This window comes from Camelina sativa, chromosome 14 (genome assembly GCF_030686135.1).
Source record: "Camelina sativa cultivar CO46 ecotype springtype chromosome 14, ASM3068613v1".
NCBI lineage: Eukaryota > Viridiplantae > Streptophyta > Magnoliopsida > Brassicales > Brassicaceae > Camelina > Camelina sativa.
Window position 1 is genome coordinate 5,867,998 of NC_141893.1, and position 12,767 is coordinate 5,880,764.

The window sequence follows — 12,767 nt, forward strand, 5'->3', positions numbered from 1 at the left end:
TCAAGTTAAATTTATGATTTTTTTTTATCAAATTTGATTTCATAATACAACTGATTTTTATATTTTTAAAAATTGTGTATCTGAAATTTAATTGTTTTCCTTAGTACTAATTTAAATTTATTTTATGAGATAATATTTTATTACCGTAATCAATAATATATAATTTTTGTCAAAATATATCAAATAAACACATGCTAGGTGTGAGTTCAAAATCTAGTGTATTTCAAAAAGAATAATATAGATGCTCATATATATGCTCCATAGTTAATGCCGATTCTTTTGGCTTAGAAATAGTTTTATATATTAGAACCAAAATATTACCATATTTTCAAAATTGTTTCCAATTTCGACTAACATAATTAATATTGTTTGAAAACGACTTCGAGATCTTTGGTAATGATATAATTTTGGAATGTAATTATATATAATCCGACTTTTAGTTATTTATGCAGTTATTTATCTAAACAAATATTTAATTCTATCATCAACAATATAAGTATCCATCGTGATCTCAAGTGGCACAAAAATGTACAAAAAAGATTTTAAAAGATAGATGCTCTTAGATAACAAGGTAAACTAGTATTAATGCTCATAAAACCGCGATCTTTGACGGATCAATCCACCAAAGCCCACAACATATATGTTACGTGGTTGTCAAAAAAAAAAAAAAAAAAAATTATATATGTTACGTACACATATACACTAACAAAGTAGGAAGTCAACGTATATATTATTGTCATAATGACGGTCCAACATAGCTTTTAAACTCATTAAGTCAATTAACTAAAATGAAAAATTACTTGACTTTTTTTGTTCTTACCAATTAGTTTTAAAAATTCGCAAGTTGACTACAAATAGTGAAAGCTTTTGCAGTAATCTCTCCATCAAAATTTTATTCTCATTGCAAGGACTAAAAAATCTATGGCGAGACTTATCTTTCATTTTGTATTCGCTCTTATTGCTGCATCTTGTAAGAATTACGTTACACATACCACAGAGCTTTGAAAATGTGAGATCCATTTTACACTTTTGGCAACATTTACTGATTTTTTTAAAATCTTTTGGGATGCAGATTTATTGTCGGTATCTGATGCGATGGTAAGAGAATCGCAAAAACTATGCATTTGTCCTTCCACAAATCCTTACTGCAACTGTGGCAATGATCTACAAGTTCTCACTACTACGGTGATTGGTTCTAGACCTGATATCAGACAGTGTGAGCGTTGCCACGGAAACTCTTCTTGTAACGAAATTTGTCCGCCAACGTGCAAATACAAAGTCTGTATATACAATCGAACATGTGATATGCATATATGTGAATGCTATATATGCTGATTGATGCAACTCCGGTGAATGTATATTAATCTTTAAAGAAGAGATGTTGAGCTCACAAAGATATAAAACTGATTATTTCTCATCATATTATTTTTGCTACGTTTATCACACATAAATCCTTGAAGCAAAGAGTCCATGAAACCTTAATTTGTATTCAGTCTATTATAATAGTGCACATTAAACGCAAATAAGATCTTACCAAATATGTAATCGCTTATTGAACGCTAATTAGATCTTACCTAAGATGTAGTCGTCTTTAATTTGTTGCTCTATTATAGAGATGTATATAAGTGAACTATAATTAAGATAGAAGATTTGTGTGATTAAAATGATCAAATTTGCGAAAGAAAAACTTGTAAAATATATATTCTTAAATTGATATTGCGGTTAATAGTGCATATATTACAGTAATAAGAGTTTACCAAATTGATATTGTATGTGATTCTTAAATTGATACTGCGGTTAATAGTGCATATATTACTCTTTAGATAGATATCTCGAAGTCATTTATATTTGGATATGTTTTCTTTTATCGGGGGTTTGAAATGGACTATCGGGCCCATGAGTCCAAAAAAGAAAAAAAAATCCATATCATTCTTTATCTTCGACACCCGAATTGGTTAGTCCCTCTGGACACCTGCGGACACCCTCCTCCACATTTCGTCTCTATAGCTTGCAGCTAGCACGCGAGATAATCATAAGATACATTCAACCAATATTTCTAAGTCTAGCTGTGGAAGACAAACACTACAAGAAAATACGCGTTTTGCGATGGACGAATATATAGCAAATCCATCGCAAATCGACAAAAGCGAGAGATTTGTGAGGGAAGTCAGTTCCTCGCAAATCGCTTCTCGTAAATCGGTCAACGTTGCAAATCCCTCGCAAATTTTGTGAGAAATAATTTCCCTCGCAAACTAAGCGCAAATTGCGAGGAATTGTCTAAATAGCAAATTCCTTGTAATTTTGGTATCTAGTACATCCTTCGCAAATTTGCGAGACTTTTACAATAATATTTTCCGTCGCAAAATAATAATAATGGTATAAAAAATTGCAATTTTAATTTTGGTTAGCATAATTAGACATAAACCTGTAATTAGGAATTAACCTTAAAATTATGCAAATTAAAGCTGTAATTAGAAGTACTAGGTTTAATCTAGTACATCCCTCGCAAATTTGCGAGGCTTTTGCAATAATATTTTCCGTTGCAAAATAATAATAATGGTATCAAAAAAATTGCAATTTTAATTTTGGTTAGCATAATTAGACATAAACTTGTAATTAGTAATTAACTTTAAAATTATGCAAATTAAAACTGTAATTAGAAGTACTAAGTTTACAAAATCTGTTTACAACGGTAAAGAGTAACCGATTGCATAAGTTTACAAAGTTAACTAAGTTTACATTAAGAGATGTTCAAAGGATAAAGAAAGAGACTTCATCAGGATGCTTCTCCGTTGGTAGGTTCTCTGGTGGTTGCATCTCTAGTCACGGGTCTGGCCGCTAAATCTTCTCGGGGAACTCTTGCAGCAAAGTCTGGATCTTTCTCTACAAGATATTCAAAGTATGCATCATAACTATGCATCTTCTCTGAATTTTCTTGCATCTTCACTGCATTGGCCTGTAATTGACTAGCCTGAGTGGCAAGAACAGCTTCGGCAGCAGCAAGCTTCCCAGCTAGAACAAGTGGATTTTCAAAAGGAGGAGGCGGTTGACCAATCTGAGCTGAAGATGCTTCTGCTTGCATGTTACCAACCCCATATATCCGGTTCTTTTTCTTAGGAGAAACCTGCCAACAAAACAGAGACACTTGATCACTCAAACATAAACAATTAGACAATGAAGATACAAAACACAAACATAAACAATGAAGCATGTTTTACTTTGACATAAATGTGGTTCTTCACAGTCATTGATAACCCGCCAGAAGCACTACTCTCCATGTTATCCCCTGATAATAGCTCAAACTCAGCTTGAGCTATCTTTGACAAGACTTCCTTGTACACCTTCTCAGACAGTCTATCAACAAAAGAACCATCAAGTCTCCTATGAGTGTCTTCTAGGACTTGCAGGAAATCAGGAAGTGCCTCACTAGTCTTTTCAGACTAAAAACAGAGAAATGAAACAATTTGTGTTAAATATTGTAGATACTTGTGTTAAAAAAAATTATATTAAGTTTTGTAATACTTATAAAAAAAAATTCTAATTTTGCAATGGATTTGCTATGGCTTTCGTAATTCACTCGCATGTTCATAGCAATTTTGCTATGGATTTTGTTTTCGCAAAATCGTCGCAATATTGCGATTTATTTGCGAGGGAGGTGACCATCCCTGCGAATTTGTCGTAAATGCCTCACAATTGAGCAGCGGATTTGCGACGACCGGCTTCCTCGCAATTTTGCGAGGGATATGCTAGTGGTTTTTAGTTTCTCTTACATTCCTCGTAAATCCACCGCAAATTTGCGAGAGCTATATTCCGTCGCAACTTGTCCTCGCAAAAGGCGTGTTTTCTTGTGGTGAAAGAATGATATGTATTTTTTTTCTCCTTTTCGGACTCATTGACCCGATAGTCCATTTCAAACCCCCAATAAAAAAAATCATATCCATAAATGATTTCAAGATATAGTTGTTTATATTTACTTTGTTGCAAATATTATGAATAAATTGAAAAAAATTACACAAAGAGTTGGTAAGTTGGTTGATGTCAACAAAAAAAAAAAAATACACACATAGATTTGATATTACTTTAGTAAATATTTTTTGAAAATTGTAAATCCAATCCAATTATTTTTGCTAATTTGTTTAATGATATTTAATAAAATTGTTAAAACAGAAAAGCCCAATTAATAGTTTAACGTGTATACATATCTAGAGCTCATCAGCACAAACCAACAAATTATTCATGTTTATAAGATAATTTAATTCATTTGACAATATCGTTTTCAAAACTCCGAGACAAAAAATGAACAACCTTCGTGTTACCATTGTTGCGTTCTTGGTTTTCTTGTCTTCAACACGATTGGTATTTTTGCTCCATTATACATTTGACACTTTGGTCCATTGGCCGCTTTAACAAAAACTCGTTTTTTTTTTTCATTTGGTAGTTACGAATTCGTTGAAGGAACTTGCTTGTAGGAATTGCTCTTATCACGATTACAAATGCGATCATGGAAAATTTATGTAAATGCCATGGCTCTAAACCCCCCCCCCCCCCCCCCCCCCCCCCCCCCAAGACAATGATCCAACAGCATCTTGAACTAATCTTCCTCCTATATAATCATTTGTTTATAATGCAAAATAAACTAAATCGCAATGTTTTCAATTGAGAAAATTAATAATGAAGATTATATATCAACCGTTTAATATATAAACTATATATATGAATGACTCATTTTGTGGCGAGATTATAACATGATTTTGCTCGGAGATGTTGTGGTTCAACAATAGTTGTGATTGTGAGGGCAAGGACATCCCCTAAAACATAGATAATTTATTCTTCTTACATAAAAAATATAATTATAGCGCAATAGTTTTAATATTCACCCAATAAGAGCCGAAGAAGAGTTTGATTCTTCTTTAGTTCTTTTTGTGCCAGAGCCGGTTTCTGTCAACCGAGTCGCACATATCATTACATAAACGTTTAAAAAAAAAACAGCTCATCAGATCATAGTTAATTTAGAGTTTAGATAGCATAGATTATGGTTGAAAATATTAAAGACACATAAAATGAATAAACCAATCACCACGTCGTTTGGTCTGAACATATATTTTAATACAATATATATATATATATATATATTTTTGAACTAATAATACAATATATTTAAAATAGTATTTTTAAGAACAAATAATGTAATTGTCCATATACCATTAAAAAATTATGAAAAAATCAGGAAACTTTACATTAAATGATTAAATTTTGAAATATTTTGTCTAAAGCCTAATTTAACTCATAAAATCATATTTACAATTTTGGAAGAATGATGATTGGTATGACTGGTAAGGCTTGTTTTTTTTTTTTAAACAACTGGTAAGGCTTTAAAAACTTTATATCCAGCAAAAAAAACGAATCTTAAAAAAATAATGTGCTTAGATTGTGAGATTTTTTTTCTTGACCTTAAATTTATTTTCCTTTACACTAATTTTTACTAAAAAATTTAGTGTTCTTTATATTTATTTTTCTATAAATTAAATTTTCATTTTCAATAACAAAAAAAGATAATTTGTGGTTTCTCTTTTCGTGCTTTTTGGAAGAAAGTGACAAAAGCCTTAGATTTTTCTAACCACTTAACCTACACTTTCTTTTTGTGATAAATTTAAGTTCCTTTAAAAGCCATAGATTCTAAATTAAGACACCTTATTAAAGTTTGACAAAAAAAAAAAGACACCTTATTAATAAATATGTTAATTTAATTAAAAATTTACAAGCATATCATATACTTACAACTCAACAACTTAATTTATTAAAAACATTGACAAAAGTAATAACATTTGAGGCAAAGAAGCAACTTTATGGACCATCGTGCTCTATATAATACACCTATAATTGTATTCTTCCATCATTCCATCGCAAACTAAACGAAAGTTATCCACACCTCAAATTCTACAAACGAATTCGGTTCAGAGCTAGGAGAAAAATATGAATAATTTTCGTGTAACCATTGCAGTGTTTTTGGCCGCTCTTGTCTTCACCGCGACTTGTATTTAGTTTTTTTTTTGTAACCTCAAATTCAGTTTCACCTTTTTGTTATACCAATAACAGTATTTTAATATGACTTTTTTTTTTTCTCTGGCAGTTTCAAACTCTGTGGTGGAGGCTAAGAAGAAAATGATCACAATCTCATTCGCATGCAAAACGAAATCGGACTGTTTGAGAAACATTGCTTGTGAAGCTTGTACTGATTGCCGATGTGATAAAGGATTATGTAGATGCCATGGTTTTGGTGGAAATCCAACAGCTGCGCCATTAACTGCTTAATCAATTTGCCCATTTCTTTTCAATTTCTCTTTTGTTTTCTTGTCATGTGCAAAAGAATAATTATAAAAAAACCTTCAGTTAATGAAATAAAATATCTGATTTTTAATATGGTGAAAAAATCTTAATACTAAATGAACAATATGCAGCTGTATAGTAAACATAATTTTTTGCCTGAAACTTTCAGATTTAATCATTACTTTATTGTTTAGAGTTGATAAATACGGAATGATCTAAATTTTTTCCTAACATTACATGATCTACCATTCATTAATACATTATTTCATTTGTTTTATATAATTAATAAACTAAAAGTGAGAGATAAAACTGAAAATTTGATTGATAAAATTGCATTAAATAGAAAACGATAAATAATAGTATGAAACAAAAATTTAACTCTAGAATGACAATTAAAAAATCATTCTCCTACATATATCTGAAAAGGAATCACTCTCTAGTTGACCATCTTGAGGCCATCATGCTCCTACATATATTTGTTGTTCTTTGTCACACTACAATCATTACAAACCAAGCTAAAATTACATACAAGGTGCCGTTCATTCAACAAAAAGAATCAGTCTCAAAATTCAGAGAGAAAATGAACAATCTTGGCGTAATTATGGCTATCTTATTGGCCGTTCTTGTTTTCACCGCGACCGATATCTAGTTTCTTTACCGTTAATGCAATATTTTGCTGGTCGACCCCTTTAAACAATTTTTACAGTGTTTTAAAAAGTTAATTGCATTGTTTTTCATTCTTCTTTTCGCAGTTTCAGAGTCAGCGGAGATAACCAAGGGGGATGATGTCACAATCTCATTTACATGCAAAACAAATACACAATGTTTAATGAACATCGCGTGTGAGGCTAGCTTGTGTTGATTGTCGATGTGATAAAGGATTATGTAGATGCCATGGTTTTGGTGGAGAAACTACCAGTCCAACCGCTTAATTAAGTCATCTTTCTCCTAAATTAATGTTCGCTTTTTTAATAATGTAAACGAATAACGAAAAGTTAAATAGATACAACAATGAGGACTATGCATGTATCAATATCAATCATTTGTTACCTAAGGAATAAAACGTACGTGTGTTAAGATGATAAGATCTTTTTTTTCTGAACAATAATATAAAACGTACAATCATATACTCGAACTCCTGACATAACTTGCTCATTTACCAACTGAGCTAAAGACTCAATTATATAATTTTGTTTTCTACCATTACTTTTTCTCTATAAAAACAATTATATATTACTAAAGAAAATTATTAAACATGATGTGGCTCAAGTTAAAACAAAATTTTATTGGCTCACTCAACAAATGGTGAGACGGTTTACGAATGGATTAATAACCCTAAAAACCTAAGAAATTATTATGTAATTTGGCATAAATGCAATTTCAATTTTCAACATATTCTACGCCCATTTGGCCATTAAAGACATTCCTCCGGCACCTAGAAAAACAGCAACATAAGCCATTGTCTGAAGCTTCATATTTCCTTGCAACTTTGGTCCCAGAAAATCAGCACCCAGTAGATTAACAAGTGCCATGTAGTTCAATAAACCGGCCGAACATGCGTTTAAGACACCAACTACAATCAATGCAGTTGGACTCGTCGGGCTGTATACAGTTTGTAACAACATTCCTAGAACGATCCCTAGTGGTGTCGTGACCGAGAAAAAAACCACCATTGTCCAGCTTGTTTTCTTTCCATATTGCGCCTTAGAACAAAAAAAAAATCTTTAATGAAGAGTTGGTACAATGACAAGTATACTACAATCACTTGATTATAAACTAATTTACTTTTGTTGACAAATTTATTTTTGTAAAATGCGATATATATATACTCCGCTAAGCGATTATTAAGTACAATTTTGCTACCTGAAGAATGCAACCGCCAAGCCCCATGCCTTCAAATAACTGATGAAAACAAAGAGCGGCGATGAGAGAACGTATGGTACATTTGTTATCGGAAGCTCCCATTGCAAGGCCGATTACAACGAAGTGCACTATAATTCCTAGCTCCAAAACCTGAACGGATTAGTTTCAAAGTTATGGTTCTATAAGAAATATTGTAACGTAATAAATTTTAACAAAGGAAATCAACCATAATGGGCCTACTTGAGCAATGACTTGATGCCTTATAAGCTGAGATTTTGCGTCCTCGCGATCGGCAACTATAACCCCGTTTTCTTTCTCCAATTCATTTGATCCGTTCTCTAGGGTTTCAACGATATTTGCTTGCGATTTAAGCATTCTCTTCTTATGCCAACTCATAGCATAAGAATCCACCATCAACGTCATCAAAGCCGAGAGCATAGCGATAAAGGTCGTGAATGGAAACTTCTTCCACGGATTTCTTGGTAAGCAAGGGGAATTGAGATCGTAAAAAGAGTCAGGTAATACATGCATATAACCCGTCGCTAAGATCACTCCAGAGGCTAACGCCTTGACGATCACAAAAATATCTCGGTCTGGTCCTAACGCCGGAACCCCTTGGGTGAACAAGGGTAAAGAAACACCAATTATACTCGCCACTAAGATAGAAAAAATAGCTATGATTTTGAGTTTCGTCAATTCTTTGCTGTTGCTACAAAACGATGCGTGTGGTCCGGATATGCATTGTGGAACGCTTGCGAGCTCGGCATTTTCAGCTAGAGAGGTTAATGTGAAGGAGAGAAAGAGTATTGCAATGATCATTAGCTTGTAAATTTGATGAGTAGAAGCCATTTTGTTTCTTTTTTGGTTTTGATTTTAGAGTAAAGTTTGTGAGGTTATTAGTGTTTGTTTATATAGAACGCGTAGCCTTGCAAGTTGCAACAGAGGATCTCCTGTGAGTGGCGAGGATTTTGGAAACTTGTGTCTGGCTTGTGTTATCTCCGCCGGACACACACTTCTTCAACAGAGCTTGGTCAAATAACTTACAGACTGTTGTGATGTGGCGCTGATGTGGCCCTGATGACGTGGCGCTAAGGCATTATAAATGTCTGCGGGACAAATAGTTTAGATTTTGAGAATGAGAATTTTAATCAATTTTTATTAGATAACGAAATCGTATCATATATGAACATCTATATGTTAATTTATAATAACGTTTTAGAAAGAAAATAAAATATGTTCATACAAAAGATGTGTTTCTCTTTTCCAAAGAGTCTAAACAACGAATCAGGAGAAAAAAAAAAAAAAAACAATATTGTGACAACTGACAACAATCATTAAACCTCTTCAACTGCATTCTTCACACAATCAACATTACACAACCGAACTGACCTCACTATTTCACCCAACCTACAACAAAAGATTTATGTAGTAAGATCTCCTGTGTAACAAAAGCTAAAGTTGAAAAAAAATGAATCATTTGATCATCAACGGTTAAAATACTAACTACTAACCTGTCGAAGCTATTCCTAGCCCGATCGGAGCTATCCACACTGTTTCTCGCCTTCCCATACCGATTATTGGTACTAATGTACTTTCTTGATCTGTCTCTAGCAGTAACACATTCTGTGCTATGCCTAGATCCAATCCAAATACTACTCTTTGTTGATTTCTCTTTCTTGTGGTCATCAGCCAGTGATTGGCGCCGCAAGTTTTGAATTGGAAGCTTCTCAATGGCTGAAATGAACTTTCTCAAGTGAGGTAAGTACTGAGGGGACATCTCAAGATCACAGTGGCCTCCTCCTTTAAGCCATAAGGGTTCGTATTTTTCTTTGCATAGTTCCCATAACTGTTTTCCATGTGAAATATTCACCACATCGTCATCTGTTCCCTGCATTGCACGCAAGGAGAATTCTACCAAGTTGTTATTATAATCTCGTATGTATAAAATAAGAATGATTACTGTATATCAATATACTATGATGTGAAAATAGACTTACATGAATCACAAGCACAGGACAATTTACGAGATGAATTTTGTCAATATTCTGCAGTAAAAAAACTTTTATCAGTGTACCAAACCAATGAGATTATCCTTATTTTGGGGGGGGGGGGGGGGGTATATATGTTAAAATCATATATCTTATATTTTTACACACCATGGAATGTCATCATTGATCCCATAAAGGTTTACTATACCAAAAATCCAATATTAACACTATTTGATGTTTATAGATGTACACATCATTGATCCCATGAAGTTGTTAATAGATGTACTTGGCTATGATGTTTTATAAAATTAAAGAAACGTATAATATTCAATCTCAATATTTTGATATTCTAATAGAATAATGTAACTCTAATTAAAGGAAAAGATATTTAGAAGAAAATTAAGAAAATATACTGTCAAGTAATTAATAAAATATCACATAATACGATCCTAGACTGTACTAGTTTCTTAACTAGATAGGAATCAAAGCTCTAGCTAGAGACTCAATATTATGTCACGAATCGATGCTGAGATCTCTCCTTTAATGAAAATATAAAAGAAGGATCAAACCTTGTAAATGTCGAACGAGAAGGAATGCTTGAAAGGGTACATGACGCGTAGACCGGACAAAAAAGAACTATGAAGAACAAGTGCTCGGAGACATGGAAGACGAGAAGCAAGCTCAAGGGACGGTCCACTTCCAACGGATTGTCCGTACAAAATGATACATTCATCTTTTGTACCATAAGTCTTTCTTAGCCAATTATAAGCTGCTTCTATGTCTGCGTACGTCTCTTGCTCGCTTGGCTTTCAAAATTACGATCCAAATTAAATCACACGCGCTAATCCCAAGCGTTATTTAAAATAAACGGAATACATGACTTACCTTACCAGAAGATTGCCCATATCCTGAGTAATCGTATCTGCAATTATCATCACACAACCAAAATATATATATTATTAGAACCAAATTACTGTAACTTCATCTGTTTCACAAAAAATGTCATTTTACAGATTTTTTTTTGTTTCACAAAGACTGTCACTTTATGATTCTAATGTATTTTTTACACTAAATTTTCTAATTTACCCTTTAATCAAAAGTTCATTTTATTAAATTTAAAACATTAATCACTTACTAGATAAGGACAAACATATAATTCTATATTTTTTTAATTTGTGTGCATTATATCAAAATGACACTTTTGTGAAACAGAAAAAGTATTATTTAGAATTTTGGTAGTCTCACTGGTGAAACAGACCATCCTATTTTTTAGTATATAATAAATAGTATACATTTATTAATAATTAATAAAGAAGTTATGTGTCTTACTCTTAAAAAAAAATTGACAACAAACGAAAAAAAACTAGCTAGCTAAGAAATTTGACGAAATGATTTTTTTTTGGGGTTAAAAGTACTTATTTTATTAAATACAATTTGGAATCCTATGCTATCCTAACTAACCTAATAATGAGAAATCATAAATATAAATTTTGTGATGACTAATGCACCATCACTTTTTTTTTTGGATTAAATAAAATATGGAACAAAAACATATAATCAAAATTCAAAACAAGTGAACTTAATGGATTAATACATTATTATGTCATGTAGATATAAAAACTAACCCCATGATATTGACATTGAGTTGAATTAGCTCGGCGAAGATGTAGAAAACGTGAGCAAGATCGGCGGCGTTGCCGTGAGAAAACAAAACGGTGAGTTTAGCGGTTGGATTCTTCACATACATCGCCACGATCTCATTCCCTCTTCTTGTCCGTATCTTCGTAACATCGATGTCCTCGTCTCTCAGGTGATGATGCTGCATGTTCGTCGATATCCTCATCTTCCCCGTATACTCCTCTGTCACCACCGTGTACGACGGCGGAGTTGGTGGGAAGAAAGCAAACCTCGCAGCCATCGTCGACGTCGCAGCTCCCATTTCACTCGAGAATTTTTTTTTTAATTAATTATTGGTAAGAAGAAAAGAATGGCCTATGCGATAATGATAGATGATATGCTATAATCTAGTGATATTACTTAGAGCTGTTATTTATTTATTCATGATATGGTTAGAAATAAATTCTAAGTTTTCCCCTTTAAATGCTCTGTCTTTTTATATAAAGTTTCCATCTAAATATCACTAAGATTAAGGCTTAACATACTATATTAATTTCCTTAAACTATGCAAAATATTTCTCTTTCATTCTTTTATAAGTTTCTCTTATTGATTTGGAAGTGATAAGTATATAACAAAATGAATTTGACCTTCACAATCATGTTTCAGAATCGTAAAAGCCAAACATTGTGTCAAGTGTCAACTGTCATAAGATAGTCGTAAAAAAACATAAATAAGGATGTTACTTATCAGTATAAAAAGACATAGATGAGGATACACACGCCCACATACCGATCGATCAGTGGTCTTCTAGATGCTACTTTTATTATAAATATGAACAAATTATAAATCAATGAAAGAATATAAAACTTAATCTAATAAAGGGAAACAATGATGTGTAGTGGAGAACAGATAGCTCTAAATCAATTAGTAATTTATTCGTTTGGAGGGAAAGAAAGCTAAATCTCATCATT

The 12,767-nt window shown here is 32.5% G+C and overlaps 4 protein-coding genes and 1 pseudogene across 5 annotated transcripts; 3 read left to right on the top strand and 2 right to left on the bottom strand.

The window, feature by feature from the left end:
* Positions 1–880: 880 nt before the first annotated feature.
* On the top strand, positions 881–1,420 carry LOC104740013 (defensin-like protein 268). The gene is made up of 2 exons (XM_010460509.2): positions 881–970; positions 1,073–1,420. Exons 1-2 carry the CDS (start codon positions 922–924, stop codon positions 1,333–1,335), a joined length of 312 nt encoding a protein of 103 aa, XP_010458811.1. The 5' UTR covers positions 881–921; the 3' UTR covers positions 1,336–1,420.
* A 4,455-nt stretch (positions 1,421–5,875) lies between these two features.
* On the top strand, positions 5,876–6,420 carry LOC104740014 (defensin-like protein 287). Its single transcript, XM_019235882.2, has 2 exons — positions 5,876–6,034; positions 6,131–6,420. The coding sequence occupies exons 1-2, from the start codon at positions 5,974–5,976 to the stop codon at positions 6,310–6,312; spliced, it is 243 nt and encodes an 80-aa protein (XP_019091427.1). The 5' UTR covers positions 5,876–5,973; the 3' UTR covers positions 6,313–6,420.
* A 487-nt stretch (positions 6,421–6,907) lies between these two features.
* On the top strand, positions 6,908–7,259 carry LOC104743292 (defensin-like protein 287 pseudogene; annotated as a pseudogene).
* A 256-nt stretch (positions 7,260–7,515) lies between these two features.
* Positions 7,516–9,070, bottom strand: LOC104740015 (zinc transporter 7-like). Its single transcript, XM_010460510.2, has 3 exons — positions 8,431–9,070; positions 8,191–8,340; positions 7,516–8,030 (listed from the first exon to the last, which is right to left on the bottom strand). Exons 1-3 carry the CDS (start codon positions 9,037–9,039, stop codon positions 7,725–7,727), a joined length of 1,065 nt encoding a protein of 354 aa, XP_010458812.1. The 5' UTR covers positions 9,040–9,070; the 3' UTR covers positions 7,516–7,724.
* Positions 9,071–9,330: 260 nt separating this feature from the next.
* Positions 9,331–12,494, bottom strand: LOC104740016 (uncharacterized). Of its 2 annotated transcripts, none has more exons than XM_010460512.2 (6): positions 11,804–12,494; positions 11,064–11,100; positions 10,748–10,979; positions 10,188–10,235; positions 9,702–10,078; positions 9,331–9,597 (listed from the first exon to the last, which is right to left on the bottom strand). In XM_010460512.2, the coding sequence occupies exons 1-6, from the start codon at positions 11,817–11,819 to the stop codon at positions 9,525–9,527; spliced, it is 783 nt and encodes a 260-aa protein (XP_010458814.1). In that variant the 5' UTR covers positions 11,820–12,494; the 3' UTR covers positions 9,331–9,524. The 2 variants fall into 2 exon arrangements, with proteins under 2 accessions (XP_010458814.1, XP_010458813.1); XM_010460511.2 differs by having other exon boundaries at positions 10,748–10,984.
* Positions 12,495–12,767: the final 273 nt, after the last annotated feature.

Coding starts and splice junctions, on each gene's coding strand:
- LOC104740015 (XM_010460510.2), bottom strand. CDS start 9,039: ATGGCTTCTACTCATCAAATTTACAAGCTAATGATCATTGCAATACTC. Junction 8,341..8,430: donor GGCATCAAGTCATTGCTCAA/GTAGGCCCATTA, acceptor TAATCCGTTCAG/GTTTTGGAGCTAGGAATTAT. Junction 8,031..8,190: donor TTGGCGGTTGCATTCTTCAG/GTAGCAAAATTG, acceptor TTTTGTTCTAAG/GCGCAATATGGAAAGAAAAC.
- LOC104740016 (XM_010460511.2), bottom strand. CDS start 12,117: ATGGGAGCTGCGACGTCGACGATGGCTGCGAGGTTTGCTTTCTTCCCA. Junction 11,101..11,803: donor CTCAATGTCAATATCATGGG/GTTAGTTTTTAT, acceptor TGATAATTGCAG/ATACGATTACTCAGGATATG. Junction 10,079..10,187: donor GTCCTGTGCTTGTGATTCAT/GTAAGTCTATTT, acceptor CGTGCAATGCAG/GGAACAGATGACGATGTGGT.
- LOC104740014 (XM_019235882.2), top strand. CDS start 5,974: ATGAATAATTTTCGTGTAACCATTGCAGTGTTTTTGGCCGCTCTTGTC. Junction 6,035..6,130: donor TCTTGTCTTCACCGCGACTT/GTATTTAGTTTT, acceptor TTTCTCTGGCAG/TTTCAAACTCTGTGGTGGAG.
- LOC104740013 (XM_010460509.2), top strand. CDS start 922: ATGGCGAGACTTATCTTTCATTTTGTATTCGCTCTTATTGCTGCATCT. Junction 971..1,072: donor CGCTCTTATTGCTGCATCTT/GTAAGAATTACG, acceptor TTTGGGATGCAG/ATTTATTGTCGGTATCTGAT.